The following is a 22,500-nucleotide window of genomic DNA, read 5'->3' as shown; positions in this document are numbered from 1 at the left end:
CGCTCTACGAGTTTTGACATTTTTCTGAACAGATTTCCTAAATATTTCGGGAAGGTAGTGAAGAGTCAAAAGATTGCGTGGAAATTTCGAAGAAACATTGAAGAACACGAGAATTTTACGAAGCTTTGTAGACTTAACTCTGATATTGGAAATAGCACAAAATTTGAAGATTTATAACTTCTTTCATTTTCGCCAGAGTTTGTTTGAGATCATTCTTTAAAAAAAATTCAGGAAGTTTATCAGAACTGTCACGATTGCTATAACTTTCGGACGAGACAAAATAAGCCACCTAGAAATTTCTACAGAACTGAAATTCCCATTGAAACAACAGACAAATATTTTGAAAGAAATGTGAATTTGAAGTGTGGGCTGCAGACGAAGGACTGAAATGATCCTCGCGCTTAGCTGACAATTTAAGTGTGTCGTCACGCAACGCTATATAAACATCTGAAAAATTCAGGTGGCTCAAGCGGGATTCATTAACCCATGACCTCTGCGATGCCGCTACAATGCTCTATTAACTGAGATATGAAGCCACACAGTTAGGAGCAGGTCAATTTATTGTTCCCAATGTGTACCTGTGAAAGGACTATTAAATGATTGAAAGAAATGAGTACTATTTGAAGTGCGGGATATAGACGAAAGATTGAAGAGATCCTCGCATTTAGTTGACAATTTAAGCAATTGTCGTTTTGCCACACTTCAAATACACATTTCTTTTTATCCTAAGTCCTTTCACGGGAACACATGAGTCCACAATAAATTGACCCGCTCCCAACTGTGTGGCTTCATAGCTCAGTTGGTAGAGCGTTTCCTACGCAGCCGTTCTTGTGGTCACGCAACGCCCCCTCCCCCACACAAACAAGCGTTGCGTGACGACCCAATAACAGCTGCGGAGCACACTTGTAGAGCGTTGCACCAGGATCGCAGAGTTCATGGGTTCGAATCCCGAGCCAACTAAATTTTTCAGGTATTTATAAGAGACAATTGCTTAAAAGCCCACCATATGAAAATCCGACCAAAGCTGAAATTCATCCAATCAGATCGCTGCGATAAGCAATGCGAATTTCCATAACAAAAACAAAACAAACAGTCGAAAATCCTGTCGGTTGAAGGTGGGCCTTTAAGTTGTCTGCTAAGAGTGCGAGGATCCCTACAATCTTTCTTTAAGACAAATATTTTTTAGGGCAGCTACATACTCACTAAGCGAGCTTTTAAAGCACTCTGGATATCATTTTAGCCTTTTAGGTAATTCTGACCACTGAATTTCGGTCCGGTCGTTGGGTGCCCCTGAATAATTATAATGAAAAACTTGTTACAAGGCGCTCAAAATCGTCTTCTCTGAGTCGATCGACAAAACGAAGCATGGCAACAAATTGCCACAACCCTCAAAACGACAATATACTACTGAAACGAATATACTACAACTCAACAAATATAAACGATAGGGGAAAAAAATACTGCAAACAGAGAAAAAAATCTCTTATGTCAAAAGGAAGCTGTATCGAGAAACGTGACAACAAAATAACATTACAACGCGAAAACGCGAATTTTCCAAGCAGACCGACGGAACATTCACGAGAAAGCTAAGAATGCTGAAGAAGTCGGAAGAGCACTCTCTGTGTCGAACACTTGCGGCTCTTGTGTCTAATAAGGGTCAGCTGGAGTTGAATTCATTTTACATTAAATGGGTATGTAGAAGGAAACAATGAGCCACCGGGTAGGATATTACACCCACCACTATCCTGACGATATTTCGCATTGATGTTGATACTGGACTAAGGAGGTAACGACCTGAGCACAATTATGCTGCAGGACGCGTAGAGTTCGAAAAATAATTTCATTATGGCACCGACTAGCATGGAAAGAAGTTCACATTCAACTTGTCCAATTTTTGTAAAATGATCTTGATATTGGCCCTTCTAAAGGAAAACTAGAAAAAAATTGTACAGTTATAGCTATCAAAGTCCGATGAGTTTTGACATAACATGTGCTATTTGTGTCGTTACTTTGCACGTTGTGTGTTTATGGTTGTGATAAGTAAAAAATATCTGTGTTGTCTTACCTGAGGGTTTTTGTGCCGTAAGTATTTCTGATCTCCTTTCTCAGTTCTAAGGACAGAAGATGGCAAAAATTTGACTGTATTAGGCACTGCAAAGTCATTCGCTAACGATTCCGAGATGGTGAATTACTGTAGCTGTAGAATCAATAATAATAATAATAATAATAATAGTAATAATAATAATAATAATAAGTTGTCAAGCGACGGCGAACAGAAGAAGCACAGCTCAGTTTCCATCTTAAGTAGTGATAAATTCTGTATATTAGTAACAATGACAGCGCTGTAATTCGGCTTCAAACAGTAATAGGCCATTTCCGAGTGCGAAGTTTTTCTTATTAAAATTATTTTTCATTCATATGTAAAGTAGTAGTAATTACCATCGCAAAAACTTCGCACAGACTCGCTTTGAAGAGGAGGCAGACATGAACTCGGAAATGGCCTATCGGCTTGATATAGAATAATATGGACTGTTCATGCATTTGAACTGCGGAAATTGAATGAGAGTTGCGAGATCATCGCAGTTAAGCAGCAACTTAAGCATTTGCAAAGAAAGCCTGGGAAAAAACCCAGCGGCGCAATCGCAAAGTCATGGGCTTGAGCCCAGTTCGCGCGGGCCTGGATGTTTGCTTAGCAATGATCTCCAACTCTCGTGTACTACTTAGCTTGCAAGAACACACATTCACCCACAAGTACGACAAACTATTTGCGATTTTAACTCTAAGATCCCGGAGTGCGTTTTTCGAAAACCTTTTCTCGAGAATTTCAACGCGCCACCTTCAAATACCCTTTCATAAGGCTACCAGTGGATCACATTTTCACGACCTCGACTAAGGAGTCAGAGGCTCTATGATCAACTTTTAGAAGCCCAATTCTAACTCTGAGGTGCAGGGTTGCCGTAGAGGGGTGAGAGTTCTTGTCTCCCACTAATGTGACCCTGGTTCGATTCCCAGCCTCGGCGTCATATGTGGGTTGAGTTTGTTGGTTCTCTACTCTGCTCCGAAAGGTTTTCCTCCGAGTACTCCGGTTTTCCCCTCTCCTCAAAAACCAACATTTGAGTCCCCAATTAGTGCTCCAGGGCTAGAATACTACAGACACTTAAATATAGTTTCTTTTCTTTCCTTTCCTTTCCTTTTTTTAACTCTATGAGGGTGGCAAATAAGTCGATCAGAATCCAAAAGGGGTAATATTTTGCAGCCAATCGTGGAGGATGTGTGAATAAGCCACAGAATTTTCCGCCAATTCGAGCACTTTCCAAGATGACCGGGCTACGCACTACAAGATAATTTCAATTGGTACTTACACATTAGGAGGGCAGAAATTGATTCAAGAAGACGAGAGTTTTGTTTCTTGCCTTGCCTACGCGGTCTGCAAGAAAGCTAGTCAACTCTAAACCTTTTTCAGTTCTTCCTTAGTAAAATGATGATTAATAAAATACGTGAGTCAGTGCTCACAACAAATCACTACATTCAATCCTCAAACTACTGAAAATTGATTTGTTTCTGCGTACCACGTAGGTGTACCAACACACCAGTAATTAATGAGGCAGGATATTTTGGATGGTTTAGGTCGTTTTGCACTCATAATGCAAGTTAACCATTTAACTATTTAAAGGCCCACCTTAATTCAACCGACAGGCTTTCCCACCGTTTGCTTTTGTATTGAAAGTTCGCGTTGCTTATCGTAGCGATCTGATTTGATGAATTTTTCTACGGCGCGCAATGCCTGTTGGTGAACGTGGGCCTTTATTTATAGCTGTTTTGACCACAGCGATCGACTTTTTGATGTATTCATTTACTGTGTACCTGAGGCTGGCAGTAGATGTTCCACCGTTTGCCTACACAAAGGGCATCTTATAGTCCCACTTCTGCCAGTTCGAAAGTTCAACTGCCGTAAACAGGGGTCACAGAACACGTGATCACAGGAACACTTGAACGGTTCAAACAGCAGATCAAGGCAAATGGCGCAGCAATGGTGGTCTTGAATCTCCGGATTATCGACCTTTCCAGAGAAATTAAAAAAACCTTGTTAATTGCAGGTAAAATTTACGATTTGTCCCTCGGTATTATCCGCTTCAATGCACACAAGGGCGCGACTGTTATTTCGCGCGAACGGGTTTCCCGTTCGGGCGAAACTACCTACTTCCAACCTCGTCCCAGGGGCTCTCTTCTCTGCCTCCTTTGTCGTTGATAGAGGCAGAGAAGAGAGATCCTGGGAACGAGGTTGGACTTCCTTCCTTATTAGGATCAGGCTACTATGGTAGTAAGAGCTAATAGAACATAATAAATCCGTTGTTGTCGTCATGTGCAGGAGATAAACAATTCGCTTCCGTAACCATGAGGATTCTAAATACAACTTTCGTCTGTCGAGATCGCCGAATTCAAGGTGCTTCAAAATAAAGTCTTCAAGTGATTCTGCCCTAGTCTCACACTCGCAAAGGTGGTTTGAGACAAAAATCGAAAGAACAGCGAAGCAGGTCGCTTATGTCAGAGCCTAAAGATAGAGAAACCTTGCCTGAACGGAAACTCGTAGTCAGCATTAACCCTCGAAGACAACATTAGTCCTTATTTCCCTGACATCAGCTTTATACAGACGTCTGTTAATCTACGTGTACCTTATGCTTCCTTTTGATTGTTTCATCCATGCCTTCATCAACAGGCAAACAACGAAATGCGTTTTTATCTTCATCTATGAGAAGAGGTTTGGTCTTCAAGCATCTTTTCACCTCACCAGCTGCCAATGATCTGATCTGCTGACATGCATTTCTTGTTCTTTCACATCTGTTAGCAGACAGACTTCCCTCTCTGTGTTTGATCCTGACTTTCCTTCGATACAAATCACTGGATTCCACTGTTTGCTCCGACATAGACACATGGTTGATACTGCTATCTGTGAACAATATTTTTTGACAAGTATGATTACTGACTTTCATGGCATTTTTGGATCCTTCAGTATGTGCTTCAGAGGAACACTTTAAATCTTGTAATTGTCTACAGTGGCCCCAAGAGTGGAGTGACAGATCTGCAACTTGAAACACTTTTATTCTATATAAATACCTTGATATTTCTATATGTTCACATCATTTGATTCAATATCAATTTCTCTTAAGGGGTGGAAAGGCAGCTTTATTTGTGACCAGTCAGTCGGTAGAATGCTAGCCAACATTTTGCCCAGGTAGTAGAGCTCACACAACAGAGCAATCTCTAGCCACAGTGTCCCCTTAACAAGGCAATGAAAAGTCTATGACAACCATATAATAGTGCCCTAGTTCTTCCTTCATGAACAAGAGTTGCATGCTGTTATTAATGTTCTTGCTTAGCAGGGCATGTGTCCTTTTGATCACACTCCACATTTGATTAGACCTTTTACTAGAATCGGAAAAGTCAACTTACTCCCAGAAAAATTGGGTAGGGGTGTGCGGCCCGCTTCCCAAAACCCTTACCATATTTATGACCAAAATCTGCGATTTTCCCTACCCTATTTATGACCTGACCAAAAATTTGATACCCAATTTATGACCTGACCCTTAAATCAATACCCTGGTGCAGACCTGCCTTATAATTATTTCTCTAGTTCAAAGCAATGTTAAAGGCAATGTTTATCTGCTTGTATTAGGTAGGTTACATGATAAAGAAGTAGCTTCTAAATAAAAAACGAATTCAAGACTAGAGTGCAAAAATGGATACCCTATTTATGACGAAAATGGCGGAAGATTGGCCAAAATCGATACCCTATTTATGACCAAAACGGCTGAAAAACCCTACCCTTTGGCGCCGCACAAAGCTATATAACCCACATAAGGGCGTACCCCCCCCCCCCCCCCCCCCGCCCATGACTCAATGTCAGGGTATCTTTGACATACTTAATATTTCACTTTGTAATTCTCGAGTCTAACCATTGGCTATGTTAATCACGAAGGTAGGACCCTTTCCTCAATTATTTAAAAACAATGAGTGTTTAATTTGTCCAAGTGGGATTCTGACATACCTGTACGAAATCTTGCATGGTAGCCCAATGCTCAACTGAGCCAATAATTTTTACTTCTTGGTCAGCATAAAAGTTCATGTTTTATAACATAAACAAGAATTACGAAAAATAACTGGATTCTGACACGGGAAGTACAATATCACCCACAATTGCTATCTTTAGAATCCCAATTAAGTTACTGTGACAACTATGTGGGTATGACTAAGGGCAGAAAAATGACAACAATAATGGCTGACAGTAGTTCTGATTTAAATAAAAAAAAAACTAACAAATGATAGTACAAACAAGATTATTCATAGTAAGTACTTATTTAATGAGGGTAAACACTGGGACCTCTAGATCTCTCAATTCCAGCACCATAATCACTCAGCTACGATCCCTCCATGGATCAAACCTAGATGAATATGGCTTCAATGGTACCATTACTTTGGACAAACAGTTTTGGTGAATGTTATGAATTTGTGGCACAATTCTCTGATTAAAGTGGGAAATAGTCCAATTATTTATTATAAAACATGGGCTACGAAAGGAGTATGTGAAGTAAGACACTTGATGAAAGATTAAAACATTTTTTTTTTTCCTTAGCTGAGTTCAGGGAGCACCTCAACATAACAATAAATTATCTTACTATTCATGGCATCATAGCTGCAATAAAGCCCCAAAGAAAACTCTTACATGGAAAAGACGTTCCATCAGATACCAATGAAGAAGACACTTTTGCCGTTAATTTTTTTCAAGCATGTAAGCGCTATAAACTTGTGTATAACAAACTCATCAGTTTAAAGCAGACTAGCCCTGGCAGAAGTCCAAACAAATGGATCGTCGACTGCAACCAGGAATTCCCTGAATTGATAAATTGGAATGCAGTTTATCAAACTCCTTTCTGTTGTACAAAAGCCTCCAAACTAATTGTCTTCCAGTTTAAACTTCTTCATAGAAGATTAGCAACAAACGACTACTTTCACAAACTCGGGCTCAAAAATGATGACATTTGTGCTTTCTTTCAGAGATAGTTTTTTCTTTCTGGAAAGGATTTCAAATCTACTCAAAAGGCATCAATTAACAATAAAACAAAAGAATTATCCCATAGAATTAGACTATTACAACTAAAAATAGATGTCTTCTCCTACTTACAACATTACTGCTACTTTCTCGTAGCTAGGTATTTTATGTGGACAACGTAAAATGACAGAAATAATACCAAGTATAAATAACTTTCCTATTTACTTACATCATTTTTGGGATCTAGAATACGATAAAAAAAAAACCTAAACCTCTTAAAAATGACAGTCTTGGGACTGATGGAAACCTAGCCAACTTCCAGAGTATTATCTAAAATGTTGTAACGTAAGAAAAGTGCTTGGAAGCTACATGTATGTATATGTATTCCACATCGCAAAATGTATGTTATCTCTTTGCAGGTATTTTAAATTATGTACGTACATGTAGCCCTGTTTATAATGCGTTTGACTTTGTATATTAAAGAAAAAAAAAGGCTTGTCCAGTTTTAGAACTTTGATAACGTTAGTTGTACCTGTCAACTCAGGATGGTACTCAAACCCGTTCGATTTGTGATGCTACTTCAAGTCATTGTTATCTTGGGTGGTCTACAAGATTTACTGTTTCCAAGAGACCAGCCGATATTTCATTACTGAAATCTGTGAGCATTCTTTCAACTGATAAAGATTCTCATGTTTTGTATTTAACTGAATGGGTCAGAGAAACGTCAAGATTTATTGTTCATTCACTATTTTGGCTTGCATTTACACCCACTTTGCTTTGGCCTGGTTGCAGGTTCTTGTGATGTAAGTTGAAGATGGAAGGTTTCATCCAAAACATGTATACCTTTAAACTAAACTGAAGATTATTTCAATACCAAGGGCATGCATGTATATCTAATATTTTGAGAAAACAAGTCTACCCACCCAGAAGTTTACTTTGGTTCTCTGTGGGCTGTGAAAGAATATCTTGAGTCAATGAGATATCGGCAACATCATGGCTGCTCCTCAAACAAGTCATGTTATTGAACACACTATCACAATCTTTTAACAGTGGAAACTCAGAAGGCACTGGTTTCCTAGCGTCCAACGGTCTTAATCTGCCTTTTAGAAAGATGTGATCCACTCGACTTTTCTGAATCCATATGGAAGGAATGGTAAACTTTCCACAGTCACACTGTACACCTTGAATGTAGTTAAATGCTCCAATGCGACTTCTGCATTTTGGACAGTATATTTTTCCTTTCGTCCAACTGGACTATAAAACAATATATAAAATTGAAAGTACATCAAATTATATAAGATATTATATTGATACTCAAATTCCCAAGCGTACTGTGGGCAAAATATTTGTTTTTGTAAGAATGAGGCACTGTTTGCTTACAGTTGTTGTAATTTCGACTCTTTCAACAAACCTCTTCAACACTTTCATGTACCCAAGGGAGTTTATTTTCATCTCTCAGAAACCAAGATGTACAAAAACGGCTGGATGAATGGACTTGACCCTGGGCTTGGTCATAATGATCCGATTTAACGTTCGGTTTTCCCTTAAAGCTGGTGTGTGGTTGGATATGGTTTGAAGAAAATAAGTAAATGCCACATTTTCGGCATCGAAATTTTGATGTTGCACTTTCCAAGGTAACATCGATGTCAGCAAGTCTATCATGATCAGCCATCGAAGTTCAAGTACGAGCCGCCATTTTTATTTCAGCAGAGTGTTAGGCCGAGGAAGCCTTGCACCTAGGTATTTCATGTATCCCCTATTATAGTGTATTTAAATTATAGTGTATTTCCACGCGTAAATTATAGTGTCTTTAAATAATTAGTATTCTCTTTCACAACACTCCCACTCATACTCAGTTGAAACAAGGTATGGGAATAATGACTGACCAGCGGCCTAAGCCAAGCTGGAACAGCTTGGCTTAGGGAGGGGCAGTTAGCGGTGCGGCCCGAGCGATGAAGTGGGAGGGTGGGCCGTTCCCTTCCCCTCGTTCCGCTGGAAAACTGGGTGTGAGTGGAGTTGACAGTCCGCTCGCTATTTATAACCCTGCTGTTACGTAATCATCGCGAAATATTCTCACTTGGCCTAACTGGCTGCATTGTTGAAGCATGTTTCAAATTTGCATATGATTAGGAGTATTATGAATAGCCCTATATACTTATGTATACCCTTATATACTCCTGTATACTCATGTATACACTTTTATACCCAAATATACCCATGTATACCCTTATATACCTTTATGTACCCAAGTATACCCCTTAATACCCCTTTAAGGGTTTTCATGGGTATATAGGGCTAATTATCAAATACACTAAAAATACCTTATATTTAAATACAAAATAATAAGGGATATATAAAGTACTTACCTCATTGAAACATATGCTGTATTCAGTATATGTAGGCTCATGTTAAAGCATCACATCAAAAATGTCAAACGTTTGTGTTCCAAATGGGAGCGAGGGAGTTGGCTCATATCTGAAAGGAATCATTTTATAACTGCCTGTTCAGGCCATTTTCGTCTACAGAAGCCACCAGGCTGGCATCATTAAGCTAGAATGTGGGTAAAGGCAAGCCTTTGAAAGAAAACAGAGGCGAGAGATGGTTTCATGCAGACTGGGACGCCTAAAATGCTCTGTTGTAAACATGGCGGTTCACGAGTGAAGTTGTCTCTCTGGCCTTTCTGTGGACGAATTCCAGGACCTACTGACACAATCTGGGCAAGTTTTGAAAGCTAAAATCTTCAATAGATGCGTTATTTTGCTGGTAGGACTGGGTGGCCCGACACTTATGAAAAAACTATGAAATGAGAATCGGGAGTCTTCCCTTGTCATGGAATGGCAGAATTACCCAGAATTCTTTTTGGGAATGAGCGAGGCAACTTAAGAAGCACGAGACTGGCCCTCATCGAATGGCTGAAGCGCTGCCAGAGGAAATGATTTCTAGCCAGATACTCAGGAGTAGGCCTGGTGTGTGCTGTTAACGTAGATTTTGGATTTCTGAACAAGTTTTTATCCTAGAAAATTCGCCACAAAGTTTAAAAAAATTCGCCACAAAGTTTGTGCTGTAATTCTCGTGTCAAAGAAACGGTATAATAACGTAAATCAGAGAATAACGATATTTATATTTGCAGATTACCTGTCCTCTTACTACGAAAGTCAAGCTCGACATCTTTATGCAATAAGCGCATTCAATTTTTCCTCGTATTACTTGATAAAAGTATGTTTTGTTTTCGGTTTGTTTTTTTTTGAAAAAAGAGTTTCTCTGCTTATATGAAAAATACGTTTTCTCTCCCGTCTCCTTCTGATGCATGATATTCGCGGAAATTACATTCTGTTCCTCAATAAACCTGGAACAACCACTTATGGTCTTAGTTCTCTTTTTTCTTACGTATCAGCTAAGTTGCGGAATGCGCTACCCGATTTTATCCGTACCTATGAGTTTACTGGTTTTAAAAGAGAATCCAAGGCCGCATTTTGTACAGCGGCTTTTCTTTTATTGAATATATCTTTAAATATTATGTATTTAGTAGGTATCTGTATATGCTATGTATTTTAGCTGTAAATGTAATGTCTCGAAGATATTAGCTCCTGTAGTTATTCGGAAAAAGCTTATGACTGTATCTACGTTACCTTTAGGAGGGCGCATGCGCACACTTTGTAATCTGCCACTCCAGTGCTTACCATATGACAGATAAAATGACTTTTCTCTTAAATATATAAGCCATCTAATTCTTACGCTATATTGACAAGGGCGGTTTGGAGCTGTGAGTAGGCGTGGGATTTGTCACATATGGTTTAGGGGCCGACATATCTCTCCCTCAATGCCGTACCGGGAGGCAAGGTCGGTAGCAAAAAGCAGCGAAGGGCCAACTGCGTCCAAAAGCGATCGCACGGGCCGAAATCCCGGGATGACTCGTTTGGTACGACGCTCCAGCGCCGGTGTCTGGAGGTACTGCGTTTTTCTCTCTTGTTGAAACATTCCGTCAGCGCATGCGCAAATGTTCTGGCTCTTCGATACCTAGCCTACCAAAAAGAATTAACATGCTGGTTTTTTTTTTTCTTTTGTACCAGCAATTGACATTTCAGTTGATTTTATAGGCATAAACGTAACGTAAGAACCGTGCGTGTCTGGTCTTGTCTCAAACAGACGCGAGAGATGGTTTCATGCAGACTGGGACGCCTAAAATGCTCTGTTGTAAACATGGCGGTTCACGAGTGAAGTTGTCTCTCTGGCCTTTCTGTGGACGAATTCCAGGACCTACTGACACAATCTGGGCAAGTTTTGAAAGCTAAAATCTTCAATCGATGCGTTATTTTGCTGGTAGGACTGGGTGGCCCGACACTTATAAAAAACTATGAAATGAGAATCGGGAGTCTTCCCTTGTCATGGAATGGCAGAATTACCCAGAATTCTTTTTAGGAATGAGCGAGGCAACTTAAGAAGCACGAGACTGGCCCTCATCGAATGGCTGAAGCGCTGCCAGAGGAAATGATTTCTAGCCAGATACTCAGGAGTAGGCCTGGTGTGTGCTGTTAACGTATATTTTGGATTTCTGAACAAGTTTTTATCATAGAAAATTCGCCACAAAGTTTGTGCTGTAATTCTCGTGTCAAAGAAACGGTATAATAACGTAAATCAGAGAATAACGATATTTATATTTGCAGATTACCTGTCCTCTTACTACGAAAGTCAAGCTCGACATCTTTATGCAATAAGCGCATTCAAACTTTCCTCGTATTACTTGATAAAAGTATGTTTTGTTTTTGGTTTTTTTTTTTTGAAAAAAGAGTTTCTCTGCTTATATGAAAAATACGTTTTCTCTCCCGTCTCCTTCTGATGCATGATATTCGCGGAAATTACATTCTGTTCCTCAATAAACCTGGAACAACCACTTATGGTCTTAGTTCTCTTTTTTCTTACGTATCAGCTAAGTTGCGGAATGCGCTACCCGATTTTATCCGTACCTATGAGTTTACTGGTTTTAAAAGAGAATCCAAGGCCGCATTTTGTACAGCGGCTTTTCTTTTTAATGAATATATCTTTAAATATTATGTATTTAGTAGGTATCTGTATATGCTATGTATTTTAGCTGTAAATGTAATGTCTCGAAGATATTAGCTCCTGTAGTTATTCGGAAAAAGCTTATGACTGTATCTACGTTACCTTTAGGAGGGCGCATGCGCACACTTTGTAATCTGCCACTCCAGTGCTTACCATATGACAGATGAAATGACTTTTCTCTTAAATATATAAGCCATCTAATTCTTACGCTATATTGACAAGGGCGGTTTGGAGCTGTGAGTAGGCGTGGGATTTGTCACATATGGTTTAGGGGCCGACATATCTCTCCCTCAATGCCGTACCGGAAGGCAAGGTCGGTAGCAGAAAGCAGCGAAGGGCCAACTGCGTCCAAAAGCGATCGCACGGGCCGAAATCCCGGGATGACTCGTTTGGTACGACGCTCCAGCGCCGGTGTCTGGAGGTACTGCGTTTTTCTCTCTTGTTGAAACATTCCGTCAGCGCATGCGCAAATGTTCTGGCTCTTCGATACCTACAATGCAGGTCAAAAGTGTTGGGACACTTAGCGAGATACTACTGAAATAATCTCCCCCCACCCCCTCCCCCCCAAGCAATGTTGAGATTTGACACTACAACACAGATTTCAACAAAAATACTGTTTATCTGCATCTTCCAACATTGTTTGGGGGGGAGGGGGGGTGGTACGCTCCAATTGTGACCCCAAAAAGCCAACTTTACTTGGAATACATGATTATTGGACAGGTGTCCCAACTACTTTTGACCTGCATTGTAGCCTACCAAAAAGAATTAACATGCTGGTTTTTTTTTTTCTTTTGTTCTAGCAATTGACATTTCAGTTGATTTTATAGGCATAAACGTAACGTAAGAACCGTGCGTGTCTGGTCTTGTCTCAGACAGACGCGAGAGATGGTTTCATGCAGACTGGGACGCCTAAAATGCTCTGTTGTAAACATGGCGGTTCACGAGTGAAGTTGTCTCTCTGGCCTTTCTGTGGACGAATTCCAGGACCTACTGACACAATCTGGGCAAGTTTTGAAAGCTAAAATCTTCAATCGATGCGTTCTTTTGCTGGTAGGACTGGGTGGCCCGACACTTATGAAAAAACTATGAAATGAGAATCGGGAGTCTTCCCTTGTCATGGAATGGCAGAATTACCCAGAATTCTTTTTGGGAATGAGCGAGGCAACTTAAGAAGCACGAGACTGGCCCTCATCGAATGGCTGAAGCGCTGCCAGAGGAAATGATTTCTAGCCAGATACTCAGGAGTAGGCCTGGTGTGTGCTGTTAACGTAGATTTTGGATTTCTGAACAAGTTTTTATCATAGAAAATTCGCCACAAAGTTTAAAAAAATTCGCCACAAAGTTTGTGCTGTAATTCTCGTGTCAAAGAAACGGTATAATAACGTAAATCAGAGAATAACGATATTTATATTTGCAGATTACATGTCCTCTTACTACGAAAGTCAAGCTCGACATCTTTATGCAATAAGCGCATTTAAACTTTCCTCGTATTACTTGATAAAAGTATGTTTTGTTTTTGGTTTTTTTTTTTTGAAAAAAGAGTTTCTCTGCTTATATGAAAAATACGTTTTCTCTCCCGTCTCCTTCTGATGCATGATATTCGCGGAAATTACATTCTGTTCCTCAATAAACCTGGAACAACCACTTATGGTCTTAGTTCTCTTTTTTCTTACGTATCAGCTAAGTTGCGGAATGCGCTACCCGATTTTATCCGTACCTATGAGTTTACTGGTTTTAAAAGAGAATCCAAGGCCGCATTTTGTACAGCGGCTTTTCTTTTTAATGAATATATCTTTAAATATTATGTATTTAGTAGGTATCTGTATATGCTATGTATTTTAGCTGTAAATGTAATGTCTCGAAGATATTAGCTCCTGTAGTTATTCGGAAAAAGCTTATGACTGTATCTACGTTACCTTTAGGAGGGTGCATGCGCACACTTTGTAATCTGCCACTCCAGTGCTTACCATATGACAGATAAAATGACTTTTGTCTTAAATATATAAGCCATCTAATTCTTACGCTATATTGACAAGGGCGGTTTGGAGCTGTGAGTAGGCGTGGGATTTGTCACATATGGTTTAGGGGCCGACATATCTCTCCCTCAATGCCGTACCGGGAGGCAAGGTCGGTAGCAGAAAGCAGCGAAGGGCCAACTGCGTCCAAAAGCGATCGCACGGGCCGAAATCCCGGGATGACTCGTTTGGTACGACGCTCCAGCGCCGGTGTCTGGAGGTACTGCGTTTTTCTCTCTTGTTGAAACATTCCGTCAGCGCATGCGCAAATGTTCTGGCTCTTCGATACCTAGCCTACCAAAAAGAATTAACATGGTGGTTTTTTTTTTCTTTTGTTCTAGCAATTGACATTTCAGTTGATTTTATAGGCATAAACGTAACGTAAGAACCGTGCGTGTCTGGTCTTGTCTCAGACAGACGCGAGAGATGGTTTCATGCAGACTGGGACGCCTAAAATGCTCTGTTGTAAACACGGCGGTTCACGAGTGAAGTTGTCTCTCTTGCCTTTCTGTGGACGAATTCCAGGACCTACTGACACAATCTGGGCAAGTTTTGAAAGCTAAAATCTTCAATCGATGCGTTATTTTGCTGGTAGGACTGGGTGGCCCGACACTTATGAAAAAACTATGAAATGAGAATCGGGAGTCTTCCCTTGTCATGGAATGGCAGAATTACCCAGAATTCTTTTTGGGAATGAGCGAGGCAACTTAAGAAGCACGAGACTGGCCCTCATCGAATGGCTGAAGCGCTGCCAGAAGAAATGATTTCTAGCCAGATACTCAGGAGTAGGCCTGGTGTGTGCTGTTAACGTAGATTTTGGATTTCTGAACAAGTTTTTATCATAGAAAATTCGCCACAAAGTTTAAAAAAATTCGCCACAAAGTTTGTGCTGTAATTCTCGTGTCAAACAAACGGTATAATGACGTTAATCAGAGAATAACGATATTTATATTTGCAGATTACCTGTCCTCTTACTACGAAAGTCAAGCTCGACATCTTTATGCAATAAGCGCATTCAAACTTTCCTCGTATTACTTGATAAAAGTATGTTTTGTTTTTGGTTTTTTTTTGAAAAAAGAGTTTCTCTGCTTATATGAAAAATGCGTTTTCTCTCCCGTCTCCTTCTGATGCATGATATTCGCGGAAATTACATTCTGTTCCTCAATAAACCTGGAACAACCACTTATGGTCTTAGTTCTCTTTTTTCTTACGTATCAGCTAAGTTGCGGAATGCGCTACCCGATTTTATCCGTACCTATGAGTTTACTGGTTTTAAAAGAGAATCCAAGGCCGCATTTTGTACAGCGGCTTTTCTTTTTAATGAATATATCTTTAAATATTATGTATTTAGTAGGTATCTGTATATGCTATGTATTTTAGCTGTAAATGTAATGTCTCGAAGATATTAGCTCCTGTAGTTATTCGGAAAAAGCTTATGACTGTATCTACGTTACCTTTAGGAGGGCGCATGCGCACACTTTGTAATCTGCCACTCCAGTGCTTACCATATGACAGATAAAATGACTTTTCTCTTAAATATATAAGCCATCTAATTCTTACGCTATATTGACAAGGGCGGTTTGGAGCTGTGAGTAGGCGTGGGATTTGTCACATATGGTTTAGGGGCCGACATATCTCTCCCTCAATGCCGTACCGGGAGGCAAGGTCGGTAGCAGAAAGCAGCGAAGGGCCAACTGTGTCCAAAAGCGATCGCACGGGCCGAAATCCCGGGATGACTCGTTTGGAACGACGCTCCAGCGCCGGTGTCTGGAGGTACTGCGTTTTTCTCTCTTGTTGAAACATTCCGTCAGCGCATGCGCAAATGTTCTGGCTCTTCGATACCTAGCCTACCAAAAAGAATTAACATGCTGGTTTTTTTTTTCTTTTGTACCAGCAATTGACATTTCAGTTGATTTTATAGGCATAAACGTAACGTAAGAACCGTGCGTGTCTGGTCTTGTCTCAGACAGACGCGAGAGATGGTTTCATGCAGACTGGGACGCCTAAAATGCTCTGTTGTAAACACGGCGGCTCACGAGTGAAGTTGTCTCTCTGGCCTTTCTGTGGACGAATTCCAGGACCTACTGACACAATCTGGGCAAGTTTTGAAAGCTAAAATCTTCAATCGATGCGTTATTTTGCTGGTAGGACTGGGTGGCCCGACACTTATGAAAAAACTATGAAATGAGAATCGGGAGTCTTCCCTTGTCATGGAATGGCAGAATTACCCAGAATTCTTTTTGGGAATGAGCGAGGCAACTTAAGAAGCACGAGACTGGCCCTCATCGAATGGCTGAAGCGCTGCCAGAGGAAATGATTTCTAGCCAGATACTCAGGAGTAGGCCTGGTGTGTGCTGTTAACGTAGATCTTGGATTTCTGAACAAGTTTTTATCATAGAAAATTCGCCACAAAGTTTAAAAAAATTCGCCACAAAGTTTGTGCTGTAATTCTCGTGTCAAAGAAACGGTATAATAACGTAAATCAGAGAATAACGATATTTATATTTGCAGATTACCTGTCCTCTTACTACGAAAGTCAAGCTCGACATCTTTATGCAATAAGCGCATTCAAACTTTCCTCGTATTACTTGATAAAAGTATGTTTTGTTTTTGGTTTTTTTTTTTTGAAAAAAGAGTTTCTCTGCTTATATGAAAAATACGTTTTCTCTCCCGTCTCCTTCTGATGCATGATATTCGCGGAAATTACATTCTGTTCCTCAATAAACCTGGAACAACCACTTATGGTCTTAGTTCTCTTTTTTCTTACGTATCAGCTAAGTTGCGGAATGCGCTACCCGATTTTATCCGTACCTATGAGTTTACTGGTTTTAAAAGAGAATCCAAGGCCGCATTTTGTACAGCGGCTTTTCTTTTTAATGAATATATCTTTAAATATTATGTATTTAGTAGGTATCTGTATATGCTATGTATTTTAGCTGTAAATGTAATGTCTCGAAGATATTAGCTCCTGTAGTTATTCGGAAAAAGCTTATGACTGTATCTACGTTACCTTTAGGAGGGTGCATGCGCACACTTTGTAATCTGCCACTCCAGTGCTTACCATATGACAGATAAAATGACTTTTCTCTTAAATATATAAGCCATCTAATTCTTACGCTATATTGACAAGGGCGGTTTGGAGCTGTGAGTAGGCGTGGGATTTGTCACATATGGTTTAGGGGCCGACATATCTCTCCCTCAATGCCGTACCGGGAGGCAAGGTCGGTAGTAGAAAGCAGCGAAGGGCCAACTGCGTCCAAAAGCGATCGCACGGGCCGAAATCCCGGGATGACTCGTTTGGTACGACGCTCCAGCGCCGGTGTGTGGAGGTACTGCGTTTTTCTCTCTTGTTGAAACATTCCGTCAGCGCATGCGCAAATGTTCTGGCTCTTCGATACCTAGCCTACCAAAAAGAATTAACATGCTGGTTTTTTTTTCTTTTGTACCAGCAATTGACATTTCAGTTGATTTTATAGGCATAAACGTAACGTAAGAACCGTGCGTGTCTGGTCTTGTCTCAGACAGACGCGAGAGATGGTTTCATGCAGACTGGGACGCCTAAAATGCTCTGTTGTAAACAGGGCGGTTCACGAGTGAAGTTGTCTCTTAGGCCTTTCTGTGGACGAATTCCAGGACCTACTGACACAATCTGGGCAAGTTTTGAAAGCTAAAATCTTCAATCGATGCGTTATTTTGCTGGTAGGACTGGGTGGCCCGACACTTATGAAAAAACTATGAAATGAGAATCGGGAGTCTTCCCTTGTCATGGAATGGCAGAATTACCCAGAATTCTTTTTGGGAATGAGCGAGGCAACTTAAGAAGCACGAGACTGGCCCTCATCGAATGGCTGAAGCGCTGCCAGAGGAAATGATTTCTAGCCAGATACTCAGGAGTAGGCCTGGTGTGTGCTGTTAACGTAGATTTTGGATTTCTGAACAAGTTTTTATCATAGAAAATTCGCCACAAAGTTTAAAAAAATTCGCCACAAAGTTTGTGCTGTAATTCTCGTGTCAAAGAAACGGTATAATAACGTAAATCAGAGAATAACGATATTTATATTTGCAGATTACCTGTCCTCTTACTACGAAAGTCAAGCTCGACATCTTTATGCAATAAGCGCATTCAAACTTTCCTCGTATTACTTGATAAAAGTATGTTTTGTTTTTGGTTTTTTTTTTTGAAAAAAGAGTTTCTCTGCTTATATGAAAAATACGTTTTCTCTCCCGTCTCCTTCTGATGCATGATATTCGCGGAAATTACATTCTGTTCCTCAATAAACCTGGAACAACCACTTATGGTCTTAGTTCTCTTTTTTCTTACGTATCAGCTAAGTTGCGGAATGCGCTACCCGATTTTATCCGTACCTATGAGTTTACTGGTTTTAAAAGAGAATCCAAGGCCGCATTTTGTACAGCGGCTTTTCTTTTTAATGAATATATCTTTAAATATTATGTATTTAGTAGGTATCTGTATATGCTATGTATTTTAGCTGTAAATGTAATGTCTCGAAGATATTAGCTCCTGTAGTTATTCGGAAAAAGCTTATGACTGTATCTACGTTACCTTTAGGAGGGCGCATGCGCACACTTTGTAATCTGCCACTCCAGTGCTTACCATATGACAGATGAAATGACTTTTCTCTTAAATATATAAGCCATCTAATTCTTACGCTATATTGACAAGGGCGGTTTGGAGCTGTGAGTAGGCGTGGGAATTGTCACATATGGTTTAGGGGCCGACATATCTCTCCCTCAATGCCGTACCGGGAGGCAAGGTCGGTAGCAGAAAGCAGCGAAGGGCCAACTGCGTCCAAAAGCGATCGCACGGGCCGAAATCCCGGGATGACTCGTTTGGTACGACGCTCCAGCGCCGGTGTCTGGAGGTACTGCGTTTTTCTCTCTTGTTGAAACATTCCGTCAGCGCATGCGCAAATGTTCTGGCTCTTCGATACCTAGCCTACCAAAAAGAATTAACATGCTGGTTTTTTTTTTCTTTTGTACCAGCAATTGACATTTCAGTTGATTTTATAGGCATAAACGTAACGTAAGAACCGTGCGTGTCTGGTCTTGTCTCAGACAGACGCGAGAGATGGTTTCATGCAGACTGGGACGCCTAAAATGCTCTGTTGTAAACATGGCGGTTCACGAGTGAAGTTGTCTCTCTGGCCTTTCTGTGGACGAATTCCAGGACCTACTGACACAATCTGGGCAAGTTTTGAAAGCTAAAATCTTCAATCGATGCGTTATTTTGCTGGTAGGACTGGGTGGCCCGACACTTATGAAAAAACTATGAAATGAGAATCGGGAGTCTTCCCTTGTCATGGAATGGCAGAATTACCCAGAATTCTTTTTGGGAATGAGCGAGGCAACTTAAGAAGCACGAGACTGGCCCTCATCGAATGGCTGAAGCGCTGCCAGAGGAAATGATTTCTAGCCAGATACTCAGGAGTAGGCCTGGTGTGTGCTGTTAACGTAGATTTTGGATTTCTGAACAAGTTTTTATCATAGAAAATTCGCCACAAAGTTTAAAAAAATTCGCCACAAAGTTTGTGCTGTAATTCTCGTGTCAAAGAAACGGTATAATAACGTAAATCAGAGAATAACGATATTTATATTTGCAGATTACCTGTCCTCTTACTACGAAAGTCAAGCTCGACTTCTTTATGCAATAAGCGCATTCAAACTTTCCTCGTATTACTTGATAAAAGTATGTTTTGTTTTTGGTTTTTTTTTTTTGAAAAAAGAGTTTCTCTGCTTATATGAAAAATACGTTTTCTCTCCCGTCTCCTTCTGATGCATGATATTCGCGGAAATTACATTCTGTTCCTCAATAAACCTGGAACAACCACTTATGGTCTTAGTTCTCTTTTTTCTTACGTATCAGCTAAGTTGCGGAATGCGCTACCCGATTTTATCCGTACCTATGAGTTTACTGGTTTTAAAAGAGAATCCAAGGCCGCATTTTGTACAGCGGCTTTTCTTTTTAATGAATATATCTTTAAATATTATGTATTTAGTAGGTATCTGTATATGCTATGTATTTTAGCTGTAAATGTAATGTCTCGAAGATATTAGCTCCTGTAGTTATTCGGAAAAAGCTTATGACTGTATCTACGTTACCTTTAGGAGGGCGCATGCGCACACTTTGTAATCTGCCACTCCAGTGCTTACCATATGACAGATAAAATGACTTTTCTCTTAAATATATAAGCCATCTAATTCTTACGCTATATTGACAAGGGCGGTTTGGAGCTGTGAGTAGGCGTGGGATTTGTCACATATGGTTTAGGGGCCGACATATCTCTCCCTCAATGCCGTACCGGGAGGCAAGGTCGGTAGCAGAAAGCAGCGAAGGGCCAACTGCGTCCAAAAGCGATCGCACGGGCCGAAATCCCGGGATGACTCGTTTGGTACGACGCTCCATCGCCGGTGTCTGGAGGTACTGCGTTTTTCTCTCTTGTTGAAACATTCCGTCAGCGCATGCGCAAATGTTCTGGCTCTTCGATACCTAGCCTACCAAAAAGAATTAACATGCTGGTTTTTTTTTTCTTTTGTACCAGCAATTGACATTTCAGTTGATTTTATAGGCATAAACGTAACGTAAGAGCCGTGCGTGTCTGGTCTTGTCTCAGACAGACGCGAGAGATGGTTTCATGCAGACTGGGACGCCTAAAATGCTCTGTTGTAAACATGGCGGTTCACGAGTGAAGTTGTCTCTCTGGCCTTTCCGTGGACGAATTCCAGGACCTACTGACACAATCTGGGCAAGTTTTGAAAGCTAAAATCTTCAATCGATGCGTTATTTTGCTGGTAGGACTGGGTGGCCCGACACTTATGAAAAAACTATGAAATGAGAATCGGGAGTCTTCCCTTGTCATGGAATGGCAGAATTACCCAGAATTCTTTTTGGGAATAAGCGAGGCAACTTAAGAAGCACGAGACTGGCCCTCATCAAATGGCTGAAGCGCTGCCAGAGGAAATGATTTCTAGCCAGATACTCAGGAGTAGGCCTGGTGTGTGCTGTTAACGTAGATTTTGGATTTCTGAACAAGTTTTTATCATAGAAAATTCGCCACAAAGTTTAAAAAAATTCGCCACAAAGTTTGTGCTGTAATTCTCGTGTCAAAGAAACGGTATAATAACGTTAATCAGAGAATAACGATATTTATATTTGCAGATTACCTGTCCTCTTACTACGAAAGTCAAGCTCGACATCTTTATGCAATAAGCGCATTCAAACTTTCCTCGTATTACTTGATAAAAGTATGTTTTTTTTTTGTTTTGGTTTTTGTTTTTTTTTCTGAAAAAAGAGTTTCTCTGCTTATATGAAAAATACGTTTTCTCTTCCGTCTCTTTTTTATGCATGATATTCGCGGAAATCACATTCTGTTCCTCAATAAACCTGGAACAACCACTTATGGTCTTAGTTCTCTTTTTTCTTACCTATCAGCTAAGTTGCAGAATGCGCTACCTGATTTTATGCGTACCTATGAGTTTAGTGGTTTTAAAAGAGAATCCAGGGCCGCATTTTGTACAGCGGCTTTTCTTTTTAATGAATATACCTTTAAATATTATGTATTTAGTAGGTATCTGTATATGCTATGTATTTTAGCTGTAAATGTAATGTCTCGAAGATATTAGCTCCTGTAGTTATTCGGAAAAAGCTTATGACTGGATGTATGTTACCTTTAGGAGGGCGCATACGCAACACTTTGTAATTTGCGACTCCAGTGCTTACCATATGACAGATAAAATGACTTTTCCCTTGAATATATAAGCCATCTAATTCTTTCGCCATATTGACAAGGGCGGTTTGGGGCTGTGAGTAGGCGTGGGATTTGTCACATATGGTTTAGGGGCCGACACACCCTCCTACCTATCATCTTCGTTCCCTTTGACCAGGGTGTACGTGGGTATACAGGGGTATGTAATGGTATACATGGGTACATAGTTGTATATAAGGGTATTCGTGGGTATATAGGGGTCTACAGGTTTACCTCATTTGTAACTAAATCAGCAGTCATTTTGGGCAGGCTGGCTCCAGAAAAGGAAAGCGGTTTCTGTGATTTCGAAGAATTTAATTATCTTTACTGCTGGAGGCTGAGAAAGGAAATGGTCGAAATTTGCATATTGTTGGATGGTATGCTAATGAGTCCAGTATTGTTTAATTCAGCAAAAACAATGTTCTTTACCACCTCAAACAATGGCAAGTGCAAGCGAAAACTATCAAAATGCCGAATTTTGTATTACGCGAATACCGTGGCGACCAGACAGCTCATGCTTCTCTCTGGTGATGTGGAAACCAATCCTGGATGGCAAGCCGTATTCGTAGCCTTAGAAATAAGGTCGACGAGGTTAAAGTGTTGGTGCATGTAT

The 22,500-nt window shown here is 40.4% G+C and overlaps 1 protein-coding gene across 4 annotated transcripts in view; it reads right to left on the bottom strand.

The window, feature by feature from the left end:
- LOC138008275 (E3 ubiquitin-protein ligase RNF180-like) overlaps positions 1-8,765 on the bottom strand; it is a 9,982-nt gene extending 1,217 nt beyond the window's left edge. Inside the window, exons 1-6 of one of the 4 annotated variants that reach the window (XM_068855554.1) lie at positions 8,460-8,761; positions 7,972-8,302; positions 4,674-4,948; positions 3,865-4,060; positions 2,066-2,111; positions 1,197-1,290 (exon numbers count right to left, since the gene is read on the bottom strand). In XM_068855554.1, coding sequence (XP_068711655.1) covers positions 1,245-1,290; positions 2,066-2,111; positions 3,865-4,060; positions 4,674-4,948; positions 7,972-8,302; positions 8,460-8,720 — 1,155 coding nt within the window. In that variant the 5' untranslated portion in view covers positions 8,721-8,761 and the 3' untranslated portion in view covers positions 1,197-1,244. Of the gene's footprint in view, positions 1-1,196; positions 1,291-2,065; positions 2,112-3,864; positions 4,061-4,673; positions 4,949-7,971; positions 8,303-8,459 lie in introns of those variants that run through there. The other 3 variants (XM_068855553.1, XM_068855555.1, XM_068855556.1) reach the window with 3 other exon arrangements.
- Between the last annotated feature and the right edge of the window lie 13,735 nt (positions 8,766-22,500).

Source organism: Montipora foliosa, chromosome 6 (genome assembly GCF_036669935.1).
Source record: "Montipora foliosa isolate CH-2021 chromosome 6, ASM3666993v2, whole genome shotgun sequence".
Taxonomy (NCBI): Eukaryota; Metazoa; Cnidaria; class Anthozoa; order Scleractinia; family Acroporidae; genus Montipora; species Montipora foliosa.
The sequence above is the reverse complement of the archived record's forward strand: the minus strand, read 5'-3'. Positions and strand labels throughout refer to the sequence as shown.